Source organism: Papio anubis, chromosome 10 (assembly GCF_008728515.1).
Source record: "Papio anubis isolate 15944 chromosome 10, Panubis1.0, whole genome shotgun sequence".
Taxonomy (NCBI): domain Eukaryota; kingdom Metazoa; phylum Chordata; class Mammalia; order Primates; family Cercopithecidae; genus Papio; species Papio anubis.
Genome location: NC_044985.1, coordinates 15154961 through 15178977, shown reverse-complemented (window position 1 = coordinate 15178977; position 24017 = coordinate 15154961). Strand labels below are relative to the sequence as shown.

Genomic DNA, 24017 nt, shown 5'->3' with positions numbered 1-24017 from the left:
GGCAAAGGAGCGCAGCTCATCGCCAGCAACGGATCAAAGCTGGACGGAGAATGACTTTGACGAGATGAGAGAAGAAGGCTTCAGTCCATCAAATTTCTCAGAGCTAAAGGAGGAATTACGTACCCAGCGCAAAGAAACTAAAAATCTTGAAAAAAAAGTGGAAGAATTGACGGCTAGAGTAATTAATGCAGAGAAGGTCATAAACGAAATGAAAGAGATGAAAACCATGACACGAGAAATACGTGACAAATGCACAAGCTTCAGTAACCGACTCGATCAACTGGAAGAAAGAGTATCAGCGATTGAGGATCAAATGAATGAAATGAAGCGAGAAGAGAAACCAAAAGAAAAAAGAAGAAAAAGAAATGAACAAAGCCTGCAAGAAGTATGGGATTATGTAAAAAGACCAAATCTCCGTCTGATTGGGGTGCCTGAAAGTGAGGGAGAAAATGGAACCAAGTTGGAAAACACTCTTCAGGATATCATCCAGGAGAACTTCCCCAACCTAGTAGGGCAGGCCAACATTCAAATCCAGGAAATCCAGAGAACGCCACAAAGATACTCCTCGAGAAGAGCAACTCCAAGACACATAATTGCCAGATTCACCAAAGTGGAAATGAAGGAAAAAATCTTAAGGGCAGCCAGAGAGAAAGGTCGGGTTACCCACAAAGGGAAGCCCATCAGACTCACAGCAGATCTCTCGGCAGAAACTCTCCAAGCCAGAAGAGAGTGGGGGCCAATATTCAACATTCTTAAAGAAAAGAATTTTAAACCCAGAATTTCATATCCAGCCAAACTAAGTTTCATAAGTGAAGGAGAAATAAAATCCTTTACAGATAAGCAAATGCTTAGAGATTTTGTCACCACTAGGCCTGCCTTACAAGAGACCCTGAAGGAAGCACTCAATATGGAAAGGAACAACCGGTACCAGCCATTGCAAAAACATGCCAAAATGTAAAGACCATCGAGGCTAGGAAGAAACTGCATCAACTAACGAGCAAAATAACCAGTTAATATCATAATGGCAGGATCAAGTTCACACATAACAATCTTAACCTTAAATGTAAATGGACTAAATGCTCCAATTAAAAGACACAGACTGGCAAACTGGATAAAGAGTCAAGACCCATCAGTCTGCTGTATTCAGGAGACCCATCTCACACGCAGAGACATACATAGGCTCAAAATAAAGGGATGGAGGAAGATTTACCAAGCAAATGGAGAACAAAAAAAAGCAGGGGTTGCAATACTAGTCTCTGATAAAACAGACTTTAAACCATCAAAGATCAAAAGAGACAAAGAAGGACATTACATAATGGTAAAGGGATCAATTCAACAGGAAGAGCTAACTATCCTAAATATATATGCACCCAATACAGGAGCACCCAGATTCATAAAGCAAGTCCTTAGAGACTTACAAAGAGACTTAGACTCCCATACAATAATAATGGGAGACTTCAACACTCCACTGTCAACATTAGACAGATCAACGAGACAGAAAGTTAACAAGGATGTCCAGGAATTGAACTCATCTCTGCAGCAAGCAGACCTAATAGACATCTATAGAACTCTCCACCCCAAATCAACAGAATATACATTCTTCTCAGCACCACATCGTACTTACTCCAAAATTGACCATATAATTGGAAGTAAAGCACTCCTCAGCAAATGTACAAGAACAGAAATTATAACAAACTGTCTCTCAGACCACAGTGCAATCAAACTAGAACTCAGGACTAAGAAACTCAATCAAAACCGCTCAACTACATGGAAACTGAACAACCTGCTCCTGAATGACTACTGGGTACATAATGAAATGAAGGCAGAAATAAAGATGTTCTTTGAAACCAATGAGAACAAAGATACAACATACCAGAATCTCTGGGACACATTTAAAGCAGTGTGCAGAGGGAAATTTATAGCACTAAATGCCCACAAGAGAAAGCAGGAAAGATCTAAAATTGACACTCTAACATCGCAATTAAAAGAACTAGAGAAGCAAGAGCAAACACATTCCAAAGCTAGCAGAAGGCAAGAAATAACTAAGATCAGAGCAGAAGTGAAGGAGATAGAGACACAAAAAACCCTCCAAAAAATCAATGAATCCAGGAGTTGGTTTTTTGAAAAGATCAACAAAATTGACAGACCACTAGCAAGACTAATAAAGAAGAAAAGAGAGAAGAATCAAATCGACGCAATTAAAAATGATAAAGGGGATATCACCACCGACCCCACAGAAATACAAACTACCATCAGAGAATACTATAAACACCTCTACGCAAATAAACTGGAAAACCTAGAAGAAATGGATAATTTCCTGGACACTTACACTCTTCCAAGACTAAACCAGGAAGAAGTTGAATCCCTGAATAGACCAATAGTAGGCTCTGAAATTGAGGCAATAATTAACAGCCTACCAACCAAAAAAAGTCCAGGACCAGATGGATTCACAGCTGAATTCTACCAGAGGTATAAGGAGGAGTTGGTACCATTCCTTCTGAAACTATTCCAATCAATAGAAAAAGAGGGAATCCTCCCTAACTCATTTTATGAGGCCAACATCATCCTGATACCAAAGCCTGGCAGAGACACAACAAAAAAAGAGAATTTTAGACCAATATCCCTGATGAACATCGATGCAAAAATCCTCAATAAAATACTGGCAAACCGGATTCAACAACACATCAAAAAGCTTATCCACCATGATCAAGTGGGCTTCATCCCTGGGATGCAAGGCTGGTTCAACATTCGCAAATCAATAAACATAATCCAGCATATAAACAGAACCAAAGACAAGAACCACATGATTATTTCAATAGATGCAGAGAAGGCTTTTGACAAAATTCAACAGCCCTTCATGCTAAAAACGCTCAATAAATTCGGTATTGATGGAACGTACCTCAAAATAATAAGAGCTATTTATGACAAACCCACAGCCAATATCATACTGAATGGGCAAAAACTGGAAAAATTCCCTTTGAAAACTGGCACAAGACAGGGATGCCCTCTCTCACCACTCCTATTCAACATAGTGTTGGAAGTTCTGGCTAGGGCAATTAGGCAAGAGAAAGAAATCAGGGGTATTCAGTTAGGAAAAGAAGAAGTCAAATTGTCCCTGTTTGCAGATGACATGATTGTATATTTAGAAAACCCCATTGTCTCAGCCCAAAATCTCCTTAAGTGTATGTAATATTCTAAATCCTTTGTTGTCATGTCAACACTGTTTACAGCATATTAGCTAGGAGTAGATTCCATGTCAAGAAACTACTCCTTTCTCTTCATCCGTAAGAAAAAACTCCTTGTTCATTTAAGATTTATTTTGAGATTGCAACAGTTCAGTTTCATCTTCATGTTCCACTTTTAATTCAAATTCTCTTGCTGCTTCTACCACATCTGCAGTTATTTCCTGCCCTGAAGCCTTGAACCTCTTGAAGTTATCAGTGCTGATTGGAATAAATTTCTTCCAAACTCCTGTTAATGTTGATATTTTGACTTTTTCACATAAATTACAAATGTTCTTAATGGCATCTAGAAATGTGACTTCTTTCCAGAAGATTTTTAATTCACTTTGCCCAGATCCTTCGGAAGAATCAGTATCTATGACAGCCTTACCAAATGCAATTCTTAATTACCAACATTGGAAAATCAAGATTACTTCTTGATTTGTAGGCTGCAGAATGGATGTTGTGTTAGCAGGCATGAAAACAACCATTAATATTGATGTACCTCTTCATCAGGGCTCTTGGATAACCAGGTGTATTGTCAATGAGCAGTGATATTTTAAAAGGAATATTTTTATGAGCAGTAAGTCTCAATAGTGGATTTAAAATATTTAGTAAACCATGCTGTATCCAAGTTTTGTCAACCAGGCTTTCTTGTTTCATTTATAAAGCACAAGCTGAGTAACTTTAGCATAATTCTTAAGGGCCCTAGGGTTTTGAGGGTAGTAAATGAGCTTGACTTCCACTGAATGCCACCAACTACATTAACCTCTAACAGGAGAGTCAGCCTCTCCTTAGAAGTTTTGAAACCAGACATTGACTTTTCCTCTCTAGCTATGAAAGTCCTAGATAGATCAAGACCATCCTGGCTAACACGATGAAAACCCATCTCTACTAAAAATACAAAAATTAGCCAGGCAGGGTGGCATGTGCCTATAGTCCCAGCTACTTGGGAGGCTGAGGCAGGATAATTACTTGAACCTGGGAGGTGAAGGTTGCAGTGAGCCGAGATCGCACCATTGCACTCCAGCCTGGGTGATAGTGCGAGACTCTGTCTCAAAAGAAAAAAAAAAAAAAGTTCTAGATAATATCTTCTTACAATAGCAGGTTGTTTTGTCTTGTCTACATTGAAAATCTCTTGTTTAGTGTAGCCACCTTCATCAATGATCCTAGCTACAACTTCTTGATAACGGGCTGCAGTTTCTACATCAGCACTTGCTGCTTCACCTTGCACTTTGATGTTATAGAAATAGGGTCTTTCCTTAAACCTTATGAACCAATCTCTCTTTGCTTCAAAGTTTTCTTCTGCAGCCTTCTCATCTCTCTCAGACTTCACAGAATTGAAGAGAGTTAGGAACTTACTCTAGATTAGGCTTTGGTTTAAGGGAAAGGTGTGGCTAGTTTGATCTTCTATCTAGACCACAAAAACTTTCTTCATATCAACAATAAGACCGTTTTGTTTTGCTATCATTTGTGTGTTCACCAGATTAGCACTTTTAATTTCCCTTAAGAACTTTTCATGGCTGTTTGGAGCGAGAGGCTTAGCTTTCAGCCTACCTAAGCTTTTGATGTGCCTTCTTCACTAAGCTTAATTGATTTTAGTTTTGGATTTAAAATGAGAGATATTTGACTCTTCCTTTCACTGGAATACTTAGAGGCTACTGTTGCCCTAATTTCAATATCGTTATGTCTCAGAGAATAGCGGGGCCTGAAGAGAGAGAGAGAGAGACAGGGGATCAGTTGGTTGATGTAACAATTAGAACACACACAACATTATGCCCTTATATGAGCATGGTTCATGGTTCCTCTACAATAATGGTATCAGAGATCCCTGATCATAGACCACCATAACAGATATAATAATAATGAAGTTTGAAAGATTGTGAGAATTACCAAAGTTTGACACAGAGACATAACATGACTGCATGCTATCAGAAAAATGGTGTTAATAGGCTTGCTTGACAACAGGCTACCACAACCCTTCAAGTTGTAAAAAACAATGTCTGCAAAGTGTAATTGAGCAAAGCACAATAAAATGAGTATGCATGTATTGACCAGTGACAAATGCATCTGGTTATCCACTCTTGCAATAAAAATGTCAGAGAATTGTTTTAGTGAAAGTTCTTGATAATGAAGTACTAAATAATAATACAATAGAGTAAGGTTATTAAAGCTGACGATATTACCAAATAGAAAAGAAAGTCAACATCTTTTGAGACTTGAATAATATTTATTATAACCCTGGCGGTTTGAAATGTGGAAAAACATAAACTTGTAAAATATACAATAAAGTACATGCAGTAGAACTTAGTGTAGTGTACTCTAACAAAGTACTGAGGACCCAAAAATGCTCTGGGGTATTTGAATTGCATATATCACCATTTGCAAAATTAGACATTGCAAATAAATTCTGAGATTCCAAATAAATTATGTATTAATTTATTTAAGATGACAATAATAATACAATTATATATAAATATAAGTAACGTAAAATGAAAACAGTGATGTTTTTCAAAACAAGGCAAAATAAATGGTGGTGTTTTACATTTTTAAAAATGTATTTAATGTCTAACTCAGAGGAAGATGGCAGAATTCTCATATCTGCTCCTCTGTTAATTCTTTTGCAATGCGTTGTTTTGGTGGAGGTATATGTAGACATTCTGACCTCATAAACACACATAGTTAGAATATGTATGTTAATAGCTATTTCAGATAATTGTACTTCTTGAAAACTAGATAAGTGATAGATGCTTGAAGGTTAATCACAGTGTAAAATCTGAATAATATTTTAATAATCTGCTACATTAAAGTCGATTGATTCATCTTACACGTTGAAAGACTCTTACCCACATCTGCTTCTGTAATATGAATTGGTCATTTGTAAAATATTAGTTCATTGAGTTATGCAGGTCTTCCAATGTCAGTGGAGCTTATTATACAGTCATGCACATTATAATGTCTTTTAGATCAATGACAGACTTCATATATTTTGGTGGTCCCATTTGATTATAATTCAGCTGTAAAGTTCTTATCACCTAGTGACATAGCCGTAGTAAGGTCATAGTGGTGTGATGCATTACTCGGGTGTTTGTGGTGATGCTGGCATAAATAAACCTACTGTGTTGCCTGTCCTGTAAAATTATATCACATAGAATTACATATGATACATAATACTTAATAATGATAATAGACTACTGTATTACTGGATTATGTATTTAATATACTACACTTTGATTATTTTACCGTGCATTCCTTCTACTTATTAAAACATAAGTTAACAGTATAACAGCCTCAGAAAGGTTCTTCAGGAGGTATTCCAGAAGAAAGCATGATTATCATAGGAGATGTCAGCTCCATGCATGTTATTTACCCTGAAGACCTTTCAGTGGAATAGGATATGAAGGTGGAAGACTGATACTGATGATACTGACCCTGTGTAGGCCTAGGCTAATGTGCGTGTGTGTTTATGTCTTCATTTCTTAAAAGTAAAACAAAATTAAAATAGGCAAAGGTTATGCAATAAGGACATAAAGAAGGAAAATATTTGTGTTCAGTTATGAAATGTGTTTGTGTTTTTAAGCTAAATATTATCACTAAAGTGTCAAAGATGAAAAACATTGATAAAGTACAGTTACAGGAAGCTAAGGTTAATCTACTATTAAAGAAAGAAAAAAATATACGTTTAATGTAGACTGTGCAATGCTTATAAAGTCTATAATAGTGTACAATAATATCTTAGACATTCACATTCACCCATCACTCACTGACTCACTCTGAGTAACTTCCAATCCTACAAGCTCCGTTCTTGAAGTGCCCTATCCACGTATACCATTCTTTTTTATCATTTATACTGTATTTTTACTATACATTTTCTATGTTTAGATATACAAATAGTTACCATTTTGTTATAATTGCCTATGGTATTCAGTGCATTAACAAGCAGTACAGGTTTGTAGTCTAGGAGTAATAGGCTGTATCTTACAGCATGGATACGCAGTAGGCTTTAGTATCTGGGCTTGTGTAAGTACATTCTACAGTGTTTGCACAACCATGAAGTTGCCTAATGACACATTCCTCAGAACATACCCCTGTCATTTAGTGACACGTGATTGTACAGTTGTTAAAAATCATTATTAATTTCACTGATGATTTCACTAGAAAAAGCTCACTAGAGAATTATTGAGAAATGTTCAAACTGAAGATGGAGAATATCAGTTTTCTAAAATTCATTTTCTTGCTTGAAAGCTTGAATTTTATTGTTTGTAACAAATACAGCCAATTGTGGGTTTTGTGAAGAAAAAGTTTACTTCATTTTGAAGAAAAACGTCTGTCGAACACTTAAATCTGAATAATTATAATTTGTTACTCATTCCTTCCATTAAAAATAATGTTCTACGAAAAACAACGTGGTGAGTTTAGCTCATAACTCAAGCAACTGCCCATATGCTTTTCTATGAGATAACCATCATATTTCATATGTGCTGGTGTTATTTTATTTTTTTTGACATACTGCACCACACAAATATTTAAAAAGACGTTGAGAGTCAAGATTTAGTACAATTAATATTTTTCACTACTTCTAAACTGGGTTTAGTTTTAAATTGAGACTATATGGCCATAAAGAATCTAATGACAATTGTTTGATGTCACAGTGTCGACTCATGAAAGGGTGCCTGGAGTTTTATCAGCCATTGCTTTTGCATCACAAGTGAAATTTTCAACCCGTTGATAAGGACAATAATGTTTTTGGGTTATTATGAATACAGTTTTGACTTCTGTGACACCTGTCTTCCTGAAATCCACAACCATACACTGGAAACGTCTGGTGTACGTTAATAAAGACATGGAATAAAAATTTGGTCATGGTAATGTGATAGAAGCAAGCAGCATGTGTGAAAGAGGAACTTAAATTTATGACTTTATAGAGCCGCCATACCACTTTAGGGTAAAAGGATGACATCATTTCAGGGTGTATGTGTGCACACATGTGTATGTATCACAGTGTGTAAGTGTTCTTTACTTCTTCTAACGTGGAAAACCTTCATACATTTCTCATATTTAGATGCTTTACTCATATTCAGGAGATGTTAATTTGAAAATGGTCTCGGAAAGAGAGTTGAGAATGATTAGCATTTTGAATGATTGGCTAATTTGGCTAATTAAAACTACGAGTAAATCCTAAAGCTCTTGACTTACGTACTCAAGGGATGATAAGTTTGAGGTAAAATTTAATAATAGTCCTTCAGAACTGAAAAGTACATTTCTTATTTGATGAGCACTTTGAGTCGCTGCTGAAAATGAAAGAGCTAGTATAAAATATACCAGAAATTAGAGAATCCTAAGAGATGCAAGCTAGTGTGCAGCTCATCATGTGTGTTTGTATGTGTTTTGTGTGTGTGCAAGTATGTATGTGTAGTGCTTCAAATAAAATTCTGTACAAAGAACCAAACATGCCAAAGCAGCACCGTTCTGGTTGAAGAGGTCTAATCACATAACCTCTGTCCTTCCCTTATCTCTTCTCTGTCCTGAAAGAGTTCACTAGAGTCCTTAGAACCCTGTTGGATATAGTGTGGTTTAGTCCAACACTTTGTCTTTGCAAATGCAAAAAATGATGCATAAATAAATGGAATGATCTAACTAAGGAGATACCTGCTAGTGAAGGGTTGAACTAGGACTAAAATATGACCTTCTAACTCTGGTCACTGTTTTTGAAGCATCATTGCTTATCCCCTTTTGAGAATACAGAAGCAGAGGTTAGATTTATTACAGTGTGCTGGGCACTGCAGGGAAGGTGAAGGCATTGTACGAGGTAAACTTCTTGCAGTTTATGCTTTTGTTTTATGTGTTCAGTATGAATTTCCTAAATATTATTTCTATATTTGTTGAGAAAAGAGCAGAATTTGGTGAGAAAAAAGAAAGAAGCAGATAATAAATAATCTTTTATTTGTCAACTGTCCTCCTCATTCTATTTAATATAGGCACAGTTTGGTCTTAATTTCTTACCCCATGTTGAATTTTAAAAATGTATTTATAATTAAAATATGATTTTCTGTACAAAAGTCCCATTTTGGAAATATACTCAGATAGGAAAGAACGTTCATTGGATGATTATCTGACCCAGGAAAGAAATTAAGTTAAGGAGTATGTATTATTAGGCTTTGTAAGATACAGAGATAATCTGAGTCAAAAGTAGTTCTAATTAGTAGAATTGATCAGGAATTGACCAGATTCTTTTTTTTTTTTTTTTCAAGAAACCTAGCTATTGCTGCACCAAGAGAGTCGAAAGCTTAAGAAAAGGCAAAAGAAAGATATAGAAGGAAATCCCTCATATGCCAAGAAGAGCAAAGGTGATTTCCTGGGACTGTAAAACAGATGTAGTGTGATTGACTTTTCCTTTTTGACTTTTGCTTGAATGGATGAATTACGTTTCACAATACTAAGTGACAGCTATTTGATTTTCTTCATTAAAGAGCTTGAATTATAGATTATTATTTTTCCGATTCATATTTTGAAACTTAAGAAGTCAGCGTAGTTAAATACACTTCTGAAAAGAGACTTCTGGGTGAATTTTACATTTTACTATATTTTTCCTGTAACTATAAAGAAGCAACTTCATATTGTGTTTCTAAAGGTAAATCTGAGAATACATGTAGAAACATTTTGGCTGAAGAGAACAACCATGAAAGACACATATTTCAAGAGAATGAAAAACATTTTTGTGTGTCTGAAATTGAACAATGTGAAGGTGTTTTATGTGGCCCTATACATTTTGCATTTTAATAATAATAAAGACAATGGCTGAAATTAAATGAGCTAAGTAATTTGCTTAGTGATTTCTATATGTCTTCTTTTATGTAAAACACAAAACAAAACATAACCCAAAAAATCTATGCAAAATATACCAGGATATATCTTTTTATTTTTTTTCTGTTCCACTACTGTATTAGTTCATTTTCACGCTGCTGATAAAGATATACCTGATACTGGGGAATTTACAAAAGAAAGAGGTTTATTGGACTTACAGTTCTACATGGCTGGAGAGGCCTCACAATCATGGTGGAAGACAAGGAAGAGAAACTCACACCTTACGGGGATGGCAGGAGGCAAAAAGAAAGCTTGTGCGGGGAAACTCCCATTTTTAAAACCATCAGATCTCATGAGACTCATTCAGTATCATGAGAACAGTGCAGGAAAGACCCACCCCCATATTTCAATCATCTCCCACTGGGTTCCTCTCATGACACATGGGAATTGTGGGAGTTACAATTCAAAATGAGATTTGGGTAGGGACATAGCCAAAGCATATTAACTACTATACAAATTAACTATTGAAATTAATTTTTTAAATTTACCTTAAAAATTGTAAATTTCTTAAGTAGAAAAGAAGAAACTGTTGTTCATTTTCTAGGTGATAAATTAGGAAACATTAAAAACCAAGTTTGTGATCTTATCCTGATCTCAAATGACATAAATTTAGACAATATTTCATCTGCTGCCTAAAATTTCAGCATCATAGGGAAAGAAAAGAAGGGATTTTTTTGTGTGTGTGTGTGTATCACTGAATTTATTAGTGTCTCGTTTTTGAAACACTGTGAAGTACTACACATGTGTGAAGTGTCATCATCACAGTTACATAGACAGAGGTATCCATAGTCCTCAAACACCACTCCCAAATTACACACCCTGAAATCATTTCATAAAATATTGGTGCAAGCTCTACAGAATGTGTACTTTTTAGAATGGGTTTTCTAAAGCTTTTCTGACATTCACCTAAACCTAGAATATAACTGGCAATGTTTTATTTTCAAAATCATGCAGCAAACCCAGAAAATAATACAGGCAACTTAGGAAATTTGGGGACTGTTACAATCTGAAGTTTTAACAATGGCCAACTCTTAAGCATGGCTTTAAATAGGTAAAAATCGTATAATTTGTGAACAGAGACTTGAGTTACAGTCTGATTTCTGGTTGAGGGTCCTTTGGTGAGTAGTAAAGTATTCACAGGAATAGCTTGGTACATGCAACAGACCCTATGTTAAGCACTTTACAAGCAAGTTTTCCTCTCCTCTCCTCTCCTTCTCTCCCTCTCTCTTTCTTTCTCTCTTTCTTTCTTTCTCTCTGTCTCTCTCTTTCTTTCTTTCTTTCTCTCTCTCTCTCCTCTCTCTCCTTCCTTCCTTCCTTCGTTGTTTCCTTCCTTTCTTCTTTCTTTCCTTCTTTCTTTTTTTTTTCCTGTTTTTTTTTTGTTTGTTTGTTTGTTTTATTATTATTATACTTTAAGTTCTAGGGTACATGTGCATAACGTGCAGGTTTGTTACATATCTATACTTGTGCCATGTTGCTGTGCTGCACCCATCAACTCGTCAGCACCCAACTACTCGTCATTTACATCAGGTATAACTCATTTTTAAAAGAAGATAAGAATAGAATTTATATTTCAGATGTTAAGTACTAAAACAAAATCTTAGGATCTGCTGACAAGTTAGAGAATGTACAAATCAACAGCCGATATTTTCAAAAATCTAGAATTTAATATTGACTATTGTGATTTGCATTCTATAGTTTCATCTGGCTGTGCAAGGAGGGGTAAAGTGATGTTTTTTTAATGAGCTATTCAATAATGTTTAAAATGGAAATGCACTAGAAGACTATCCCATATGACAGGGAAAATGAAGAAAATGATTAAGAATAAATATTTAAACTACCGGTCTGGGAATGGAGGTGGTGGTACTGGGAAAACCCAGCTAAGGGAGATTCATGTGAGTAGAAAGGAAAATGGCTTATTCTTCTTGTGGGAAATTTTAAATAACTACTTGATTAGATTTTTCTTTCTATTTCTGTTTTAATAGGAAATTATTTTGAATCGGATTTAAATTAAAGAAATATTTCTGAACCTCTGATATCAAGAATAAACTAGATAAAACTAACACAATTATTTTTAGCAAAGAGGAACCAAGAACTTAAAGTCATAAATTAGCTTTTCTTCAGTTGAATGCTGAAGAACTTTCTTTTTTTTTCTTCTAAGATTATGCAGCCAACTCATTTCAAAAGGCCATTTAAAAGGAAGATTGGATTTTTGGAAGAAAGAACAGAAATACCCATAGCAGTCTATGATCTTAAATGACCAAATAGAGCAGAGAAAAGAACATGGTGTGAATTATTCAATTTCAGTTCTGTTGCCACATTCATATTGTCAAAGCTGAACTTTTTACTTAAGATTCTATATTACCTTGTAACTATTTAACCATTAAGGATTCTGCTTCCAGGTCTCTAAATACTTGTGAATTGTTAAACCATGCATTTATTTGGATTTTTGTGTCACTATTCATAATTATAGTATCTGATAGGGTTGACAAATATTTACACTTTTAATAGCAACTATTAACATATATTAGGTTTTCAGACTTTCATACCTGTATATTCTCTCTCTCTCTCTCTCTCTCTCTATATATATATATATATAATTGTGCCTTAAGTTTTGTTATAGAATCACTAGAGATGAGATATGTTCTCAAATACCTTGCTAGTAAAGAGAACAGCCTATAAGAGGTGAATATTAAATTTTAGCAATATTTTCTTTACATTAGGGACTAAGTATTGATTTTAGAATTTCTTTCTCTAAAGATTAATAAGAAAGGAGCTTTATATGAAAGAACGTCTCTTAAAATGATTTACAGTCTAATACTTTTCTTCTGAACCGCCTTCTCATTGCTCAGTGTGAGCGATTGAGATGAATGATTGACATCCAGATTTCTCTGTTTGTTAGGTAAAAATAAAGAGAAAATTATTTAAATGTATCAAATAGCAAGATTTCTCTAGGTGATTCTCCCTGGGTCTGATTCTAACATAAATTAAGTTCTTGCTAAATTAGGTTGCAATGTGAGTAATAAATGTTTGCTGATGACTGAGTCCTGTTGCAACTATAAATTGCCTGTAACAACGCGCAGAGGGTAAGCTTGGAATGTAAGTCGTATTGCAGACAATTGTCTTGAAGAAAGAAAAAAAAAATCCTACATTTTTATGAATGCTGTGACATTTGTCTCTTTGAGAAAAGAGATTATACTAATATTACCTTCCTGGGCAAGTTGAGGCAGAATGGGATGCTAATAAGGTCCAGAGGGGCTTACACTAAGGAGTTGGATTTCAGCTGGAAGAAAGGTTCTTGTGACTAAAAGGCAATAAGAATATTCTTAAAATATTTTTATAAGATTGTATATTGTCTTGTGAAAAGATGCTATTAATACATTATTAAAGAGAAAAGCAAAGAAAACTTATTTTTGGGAGACAGTATAGTTTAATGAAGAAAACCTAAAGTCAGAGAAATGCAGGTTCAAGTTTCAGCTCTGCCACTTACTAGTTATGTGGTCTTTGTTGACATTGCTGAGCCTGTTTCTCTGTGAAATGAGGATACTAATACCCAGTAGGGTTTGGGGGACAGAGAGGATTGGTTGCAAAGGATGAGCAACCCAAATGATTATGATGAGATGGGGGGAAGCCTGCTCATAAAAAAAAAAAGGGGGGGGATAGAGGTTAGCCTTGGAGGCTATTAAAAGAGAAGCTTAATTATTCATTATATATGTGAGGAAAGAGTCTTTATTCTAGGAATGAAAAATTCAAGAGACTTCAGGGTAGGCAGCTAAGGAAAATTTAAGGAAAGCAACAAAGAAGCAACACAGAAGAAGAAAAAAACAAAGAAATGAATAAAGTATATAGTATTCTCAGTGTTCAATAAAGTCAAATGAATTCATTCTTAAATTACATAATCTCTCTTTATTATTGTTTAAACAGAAGATTTATTTACAAGTGTTTGAATTACTCTGAAGGGCTGGTTTTAGAATAAGTTCCAGGGGCAATTGGAGTTTAAAAATATTATTAAAATTATTGAACGATTCCATAACACAGAAAATAAATACAACTTCAAAAATATTTGATAAATGTGTTAATGTGCTAAGTGATCAATATAATACAGAATAGAAAACAAAGGACTGTGTAATTTTATTTATTAGCAGATGTAAATATTTAAATAAAAGTTTAACATATTAATGTAATAGTATAAAAATAAGAATTAAACATGGTTGGATTTTGTTACAGACATATAGGGTGGTTGTAAACAGGATATTTTATTTATGTAATTTTTATATCAATGTATTAAAGGAAAAAATATGTTTGTATAAGAGTCTGGAAAGAAATAATGATTATTTCATAATGGAAAAAAGACAGGAAATGTCACTGACACTATGATCATTCAGCATTGTTTTGTGTTTCCTTAAATTAAATTTTTTTAGTTTTAGGGATTAGGTCTCACTCTCTTGCCCAGGCTGGAGTGCAGTGGCGCAGTGACACAGTCATAGCTCACTTTAACCTTGAACTAACTCCTAAACTCAACTGATCCTCCTGCCTCAGCCTCCCAAGCAGCTGGGATTATAGACATGAGCCACCTTGCCCAGCTCAATGTCATTTTTCACATTCAAGCTAATGAAATAATTCACTAGAATTAAACAAATGCTTTTCAAAAACGAAGTTGGAACAATTAGTCATCCATAGACACAAAACAAAATAAACCAGCAAACAAACAAAACTTCACATTAAGCCTCATGCCGTGTGCAAACGTATACAAAAAGCAACTCAAAATAGAACAGGGACTAATATGTGAAATATAAAACTATAACATTTCTTAGGAAAAAGCCATAGGAGAAAGTTTCAAGACCAGGAAATAGGCGAAACATTGTTAGACTTGACAACAAAAGCATGTTTCATAAAAGGAAAAATTGATTACCTGGACCTCACAAATATTGATACCTTTTTCTCCACAAAACATTTTCTAAAGAGGGTGAAAAGACAAGTTACAGACTGGAGGGAAATATTTGAAATTCACGTATCTGACAAAGGATTTGTATTTAGAATAGACGAAGAACTCTTCAAATGCAGCAGTTAAACAAACACACCAACAAAATAATTCAGTTAGAAAATAGACGAATGATATGAACAGATATTTCACTGAAGACTGTATGGGGATCATAAATAAACACATTAAATGATGTTCAACCTCATTAGCTATTAGAGAAATGCAAATTAAACCACAAGGGGATATCACTACATGTATATATAAGAATAGTCATTTTTTAAAATGACATCAAATGCTACCAAGGATGCAGAGAAACTAGATCATTTATACATTGCTAGTGAGAATGTAAAATGATATAACTATGGTAAAAAAGAATATGGAATTTTTAAATAAAACTGTAATGTGTTTACATTTGACTCAGCAACTTCATATTTGGGCATTTCTCTTGGACAAAAGAAAATTTATGTTTGTACAAAAATCTATAAACAAATGTTTTTAGTAACTTTATTTATAATATCCCCAAACCAGAAATAGCAATAACTCAAATGTTCTTCAATGAATAAAGAGTTAAAGAATGGTATATCAGTACCCTGGAATATTACTCAGCCATCAAAAGGAATAGATTATTGATACACTCAACAACTTGAATGGATCTCAAGGGAATTATTCTGAGTGATAAAAGTCAATCCAAAAGCTTAGGTATGGTATGATTCTGATTATATAGCATTCTTAAAATTACAGAATTTTAAAGATGGAGGACAGAGTAGTGGTTGATTGCCAAGGGATTGGGTGGGGGGCACTATTAATAAAAGGGTAGCACAAGAATTCCTAGCAATGGAACTGTTCTTGACTTTGGTGCTGGTCACATGTGATGCAGTTGCATCGAACTAAACACACAAGAATGCACGTGAATAAATGAATACATGTAAAACTGGGGAAATTGAGTAAGGTTGATGGAGTATATCAATATCAGTTTCTTTTCATGATATTATTATGCAGGATGTTACTTGTCATTGAGAGAAACTGAATGAAGGGTACACAGAATTTCTCTGTAATATTTCTTGCAACTTCCTATGAATCTTCAATTACCTGGGAAGCAAATGCATACATAGTATAATTAGTTGCTTAAACTTTGAAAAATAAATAAAAAAATAATATTTTTACAGATGCTATAATATGTAGAAAATAAAAATTCATAATTGAAATATTTAAGAAAATGTGATATGGTGTAATCATTAACCTTATGGGTATAAAAATCATTTAGAATGAGAATGGGAAATATTCTGTTCACAATAACAAACTATATATACTTTGCACTAAATTCAATTGGAAGGATAAATGACTTACATGAAAAATCAAAGATAAAATAGTATTAATGTACATAAAATGAGGATGGAATATTTCTGAATGAAAAGCCTTATTGTGAAATGTTTAAAATTTTTCAGTTTACACTGTTGTGTGTAAGTATATAATATATATAGTGTTATTTAAATAAAATTTCTATTTGAATGAGTTGTAATATGATTTTAAAGCTCACATGAAAGATGCCATGTTTGAAAATTACCAAAATATTATTTTAAAATGTATTTGAAAATAAGATTATTTGATGTGGTGGACTTACAGCCTTTTCTTAAATTAACATCTTCCTAAAAATGTAAATGAAATATGTGGAACTCATTAGGAAGAAACTAAATATTTTTAGAAGACAAACAGATGCATACATATAAAAGATATTTATATACAATACAGTTAATATTTTAAATTTAATAGATAAGGATCATTTATTTAATAGTTTGTGTTAGCATAGTCTCTCTCACTGAAACGAGCACATGCCTACCTCCCACCTTTACCTATGTAAATTTATTGTATCAAATAAGTCAATGTTTATCAAATTTAGATGGTAAAAAATATAATTCTCTAAAAATTGAAGGGATCTGATTAGACAAATAATGGTAAATTTATGTGATGGGGAAATTTAAAAATTTTGAAATTTATGTCAAACGTTGGTTTTATTGAGATACTTCATAGAATAAATATATTTCTGAAACCCTAATAAAATTAGCTCATCTGATTAAAATCCCATACTTTTATGATGGAAGCTGAATTCTGGATTTTATCTCAAATGTTCTTCCTCCTTTTCCTGCCCCTAGTATTCCCTTCCTCTGCCTTTTGAAACCTGTAGTACCCAGGGTTTTTTGTTTAAATTTTTTTTTTTTTTTGCTAATATATTATTTTTCAGAGAAATTTTATATTCACAGCAAAATTGAGTGAAAGGTACAGGAAAGGAATTTCCCATATTCTCTTCCCCCAACCCCCCTGTGCCTGATATATGCATAGCTTCCCCCATTATCAACATCCCCCGCCCCCAGAGTGGCACATTTGCTATCACTGATGAACCTATATTGCCACAACATTATCACCCAAAGTCGGTTTGGATTCACTCTCCAGTGGGTTGTGTTCTACGGGTTTGGACAAGTAAATAAGGACATTTATCTACTATTGTAGAATCATGTGGAATAACTTCACCACCCTAAAAATTCTCTCTGTTCACCTGCTCATTCCTTACCTCGCAATTCCTAGCAACCACTGATATTTTTACTATCTCTATATTTTTGCTTTTTCAAAATGTCATGTACTTGAAATTATACACTGTGTAGCCTTTTCTTGTTGGCTTCTTTCACTTCATAATATGTGTTTAAGTTTCCTCCATATCTTTTCATGGCTTGATAGCTCTTTTTTTTTTTTTTTTCCCACAGAATAATAGCCAATTTATCTAGTTTATTTAGCCATTCACCTAATGAAGGACATCTTGGTTGCTTTCAAATTTTGGCGATGGTTTAAAAAGCTGCTATAAACGTCTGTGTGTAGATTTTTCTGTGTTAATACGTTTTTAAGTCCTTTTGGGTAAATACCAAGGAGCATGATTACTGGATGGTATGAAAATAATTTGTTTAGTTTTATAAGAAAATGCCAGATTATTTTCCAAAGTGACTGTACCATTTTGCATTCTTACCCAGGAATTAGTGAGAGTTGGTCATTTTATATTTAAGTGAGGCCTTCTCTGATTTTTTCGTGAGACATTTCCTTTTTCCAAACTCATTTAGCAGTCTCTATCCTTATACTGACATCTATTGTGTGTGTGTGTGTGTGTGTGTGTCTGTATGTGTGTATGTATGTGTGTGTGTGTGTGTATATATATATACATGTATATATATGTATATACATGTATATATGTATATATATGTATATATATGTATATATGTATATATATACATATATATATATACATGTGTGTGTGTATATATATAAAATTTGCTTTTTGAGGCAAAGTCTCACCCTGTCTCTCAGGCTGGAGTATAGTGGTGCAGTGGTATGATGTCAGCTCACTGCAACCTCTGCCTCCTGGATTCAAGCAATTCTCCCACCTCAGCCTCCCAAGTAGCTGGACCTCAGATGTGCACCACCACGCCAGGCTAATTTTTTGTTTTATATAATTTGGTTGAGACGGAGTTTCACCATGTTGGCTAGGCTGGTCTCGAACTCCTGACCTCAAGTGATCCACCTGCCTTGGACCCCCAAAGTGCTGGGATTACAGGCATGACCCACTGCGCCCGGCCTGACATCTGTTATATCTTTTGTTAAGCGTGTGCAAACCCCTCAGGACAGGACAGAAATATGTCTCCTTTCCTTTACAATACTTCACTGTTGCCTTGAAATTGTTTGAATGAAACTAGAAAATTTGTGAATGAATTAAGAAATTCTGGTGTTTCAGACTGCCAGGCAAATGATCAAGTATTTATCATCACCTAACAGCATTTCATTTTGCAAATCTCTATACAATCACAATGTCTTATGCTAAGATTATAATCAAACAATACTCACTATTGTTACTATAATATTTTTTTCAAATTTTTCTTGGCAGTTATTTTATGGGTTAAATACATGATTGATTTATGTGAAAAGGAATTGCATTTGAAGTTATTGACTCTTTGCCCCAGCTTTTCAGCTGGAAAAAAGCAAAGCTCTTGCTGTAATAAGTGCTGAACCTTTTAAAAATAAAATCTAATGAGGTTAGTATATATCCTTGACATTTTATTTTCAACCGAAGTGAAGGTCATAGCTGAAAAGTCGCAAAGATGAATTTATACAGCAAATAAACAATGCTATTATTTTGCAAAGAAAATGCAATATTCCTGTCTATAGCCTCTTGCATGTAAAAGGGTGTTTGTGATGCCTGATTTTAGTATTCAAGCCCTGTTATCTTTTCATTTCTTATATTTTGTAATGTAGAAAGAGTAATACACCTAACTTATCTATTAAAGAGTAGTATAAAATGTGTGTGTTACCATTAATATTCTAGTATTTTATTATTTGAACTTTACATTTAAGTCAAATCTACTTTGTATTTCTTGGGTACTAATTCTTTGGTGGAAGTAGGTAATTATTCTATTTCCTTGGTGAACTTCTTGCTGACTTCAGAGTTTAGTCATACATGTTTAAGTCCCTCAAGTCTACCGTCTTTGGTTTTTACAACAAAACTGTACATTTCCAATGAAACAATATGTCAACATGAGTTTGGAAAATAAGCAGCTGAATTATAGTTAAATGGTAGAAAATCTGCCTTTTGGGGTACAATGTACAACAGGAATTCTTAACTGCTTTCGTATTATATTACTAATACATAACATGGGATTGCTCTATTAAATTTGTACCGGATCAAGACAATTTTAATAGTAAAAATAGTTTCATTTATTTAAAAAGTCATTAACAAAGTTCCAATGCCAAAAAACATGTCAAAATGGTCACTTTATATTGTTATCTAGTTAATATATTTTTTAGAGCAAATATTCTAAATTTTGTAATTTGTTCCTTTTAAAAAACAAGCATAAGATAGGTATCTAATTTAGAATTTCCTTTATTTTAGATGAACTCACAAATTCGTCAGAAACCAGATTGTCTTTAGAAGACCTCTTTAGGAAAGACTTTGTGCTTCACGATCCAGAGGCTCGATGGATCAATGGTAAGTGTCTCTTTTCAAACATTGTATTCATTTTGAGTTCTGTATAATTAAAATTTTTAAAAATGATATTTGTAAGCTGAGCACAGTGGCTCTTGCCTGGAATCCCAGCACTTTGGGAGGCCAAGGCAGGAGAATCGCTTGAACCTGGGAGGCAGATGTTGCGGTGACCCAAGATCGCACCACTGCACTCCAGCCTGGGTGACAGAGTGAGATTCCATCTTAAAAAAAAAAAAAAAAAGATATATGTAGTTAGTATTTTAATTGAAAGTATACTGCAAAAATTACATGGGTATTGTTTAAATTAAAACCTTGGTTCTTGTGAGAGAAAATCAGTTCCTAAGATAGGGCGTCAATAAATTATTTGACAAACATTGGGTTGACAGTTTTGTGTCTGCTGCTCTCATGATCATTAGTTATATGACTTTAAGGATATATTACATCTCTAGCACATCCCTAGATAATTTTTCTTAGTTTGGCAGTGCACATTTTGGGAGCTAGTACATAGAAATGTTAAGTGCTTCAAATTTGACAATATGATTGGTTTTTGTTTTTCTCTGTGGCTTTTCTTTTTAAGCTTAAGTGTTACGAACTAGTGAGACTCTATGCAAAGTTGAAATGACTTGGAAACATATGGTACTTTGTTTCTTTTCTGGCCTGGCAAATGGGACTCCTTAGGTTCTCTTAAGTCAATCTCTGACATAAAAATAAGAAAATAAAACCACCGAGTGGCTTAATGGGCTTCGCTTTGTCTTTATGGAAGATAATAAGGGCATAATGTGTTGGTGAAAAGAAAATCAGTTTTTAATCCTTTGAATATTCTAATTTGCCCAACCATACTAATCATTATGGTTGGATTGCTGTTAATCTTTCCCCTTCACTTTATTTGGGCATAATATCTTTGCTTATTTGCAAAGCATAGAGTGTAATATTTGTATAATAGATGAAAGGAGACTTGCCCTTGTATCTAATAAAGATTGTCATATTTAGAGTCCATTCCTTCTTCTCTCTTACTCTAATTAAGTGTATTTATGCTGGTGAATTAAGCCTTAATTTATGGGAGCTATAAAAAGAACGTAATTTAACCCATGAGGGCAAAGGCCAAATCGCATGTGTTTACTTGACACTGATATGTCTCTTGGAGATCTGTAGACACTCGAGATCTGTGTTTTGAATAAATGAATGAATGATTTTAATTGATATGCAGTCTCATTTTCACATGAACTGAAATTTTAATTGAAATCAGTTGGAAGATAAATGTGTATTGTGGTAATGATATTACGTGTGAAGAACACAAGGTAGCATTTTTCTTAACAAATCTGTATATATTATTTTGAATTGTTTATAAATTTGAGGCTAGACATATTTTTGCTTTGCACTATGATTATTTCACATGTACACTATAATGAATGCTGTGGCTAAAGAAGGCTAATTAAAAGGATGTATTATCACCAAACATTGTCCAAATATGCAAATCTGTCATAAATAATTCTTCTAATGTGTGATTATAATTATGCCAATCACCTGTTTATTCTGTAGCAAATATTTTCTATTGAGAGAAATGACAAAATGGAAGTTGCTAGAATTTTTTTTAACAATAGTATTACGAGTTGTTAGATTTGAAATGCTGAATAATCTTGTTTTATTCACCATGTTTTTGGACAAATTATAGAAATTTTGTGGTCTTTGACTTTGGAAAGCATGAAAAATTACGGGTCTCATCTCCCTTCTCAGGTTAGCTTGGACTATTTAGAGGCATTTACTCCTGTGTATAGCTGACACTGTGATATTGAAGCTCCAAAGGACAGGACAGATATTTAAGTGGTGAACTGCATGCTAAATTAAGCCATATTTCAATATCTAGGACACAGATTCTACTCTTATACTTCATAGGTTACCAAAATAATATATTTGGAGTTTATCGTTTTTCAAGTAATTTCTTTATTAATCATTGATTAAATTTGGTCCTGAGAAGGCATCCTGGGACAAAGCTGCAGGGTTATTAAAATGTTCTAAGTGATACCTAAATATGTAATTTTCATAAAGAGTTTGCCAAAAAGACTTCTCTTTAAATTGCAATAAACAGAACATGAGCTCTGAAAGCATGCAGTTTTTATAAACACCATCGAAGGAACTTCTCAGTGTCTGTAGATTGTGTGCACTGAGTTACTTTTTAAGTACAGGAGTGGATTTGTGCTTTTATCCAACCCAGATCTTTCTGGCAAGTACTAGATACTTGGCCTATTTACATATTCTTCACATAGCCTGGAAATTCAATGGGAAATATATGAGTAGGATGTGTAACCTTGGCCTCGTTATCAACAATTATATCTAAATGTAACATGTGAGCTTTTTCTTTATTCTCAAGTGATGTCTCAACTGGTTTTCTTAGTACATAAGTCACTTGAAAGAGTTCAAGCTAAGCTTATTTGGAAGCATCATTCAATTCTTGGAGGTCATCACGTAAATGTTTAATGCATTATTGGTCAAGGGGAAGGAGGGAGTCTAGACGGCCCTGACATGTGTAGGTTATAGTGAGGCGATGCCATTCGTTATGCTGGTCTCAAAAATATGTATCTGAGAACATCACTGAAGCCTCGGATGTGTGCCACTGTTCATGGTTAGCTTAACAATGGCCTTACCCCAAGTCTGCTCATATCTTTGAAATCTACATTTTTATAGCATCTTTATTCTAGCGAGGTCACCTTGAAATTTGAAAATCCATCTTATTTGAAATTATTCATCTATCCACACACATTTGATAATCAGTTGATCACCAAAGAAAGATCTAACATTGAGTGCCTTCTATTGAGGCTCTGTGATCGATGCTTTATGTACATATTTCATAGGACTGCATATGACATTAAAGTTAACCCCAGAAAACTGAGACTTAACTCAGAAACTTATCCAAACACACACCTAATAAAAGGCAGAGGCTGCTTTAATCATTATGCTAAAGTATAAAACTTGACCTCTTTCATTGTTTCGCTCTGATGTGTCATCCTCATATCTAACATATTTATCAAGTGCCTCCCTGACAGTCTCATTTTAACAGACCTCATTGCTGTTGTAGGGTGGAAAGGTATAATAGCCTTCCTCACCCATCATAAAGGTCACAGCCAACACTGCTGTAACGAAAGACCAGTTAAGAAGAGAAAAGCATAACAAACTTATTTAATCAAAGTTTTATGTCACTTGGAAGACTTTAGAAATGAAGAATCAAAGGCCTAGGGAAAACTGTCCATTTGTATGCTTAGGTTAAATAAAGCATGGACAGTGTATTGAAGTGTGACTGGACAAAAAGGTTATCCTCTAATGATAATAAAATGAGGGAGAAACCCAGCAAGTCTTACCTGTTCAGGTCTTTCTTGGCCTCCCTGTGTAGCATTTCATCCTCCCAGATATAAGGCAGAACTCCCCTGGAAAGACGGTCTTATGATCTATTATCTGAAAGGTAGGTCAGTGCATTTCCTTGTGACAGCTCCTATACAGAAAAGCAGAGGAAGGTTAAAATATTTTTAGATTTTATGGTTTGCTTGGAAAGAGGGATGCTAGTTTCTTTTTTTATTATTATTACACTTTAAGTTCTAGGGTACAAGTGCAGAACATGCAGGTTTGCTACATAGGTATACACGTGCCATGGTGGTTTGCTGCACCCATCGACCCATCATCTACATTAGGTATTTCCCCTAATGCTATCTCTCCCCTAGTCCCCCGCCCCTTGACAGGCTCCGGTGTGTAATGTTTCCCTCCCTATGTCCATGTGTTCTCATTGTGCAACTCCCACTTATGAGTGAGAACATGCATTGTTTGGTTTTCTGTCCTTGTGTTAATTTGCTGAGAATGATGGTTTCCAGCGTCATCCATGTCCCTGCAAAGGATAAGAACTCACCCTTTTTTGTGGCTGCATAGTATTCCATGGTGTATATGTGCCACA

General features: G+C 34.3%; 1 protein-coding gene across 6 annotated transcripts in view; it reads left to right on the top strand.

Moving 5' to 3' along the window:
* DPP10 (dipeptidyl peptidase like 10) overlaps positions 1-24017 on the top strand; it is a 1394248-nt gene that overhangs the window by 869259 nt on the left and 500972 nt on the right. For all 6 annotated transcript variants that reach the window (XM_017947907.2, XM_017947910.3, XM_017947911.3 and 3 more), the window contains exon 3: positions 19988-20083. In XM_017947907.2, the coding sequence (XP_017803396.2) occupies positions 19988-20083 (96 nt within the window). The remainder of the gene's footprint in view (positions 1-19987; positions 20084-24017) is intronic.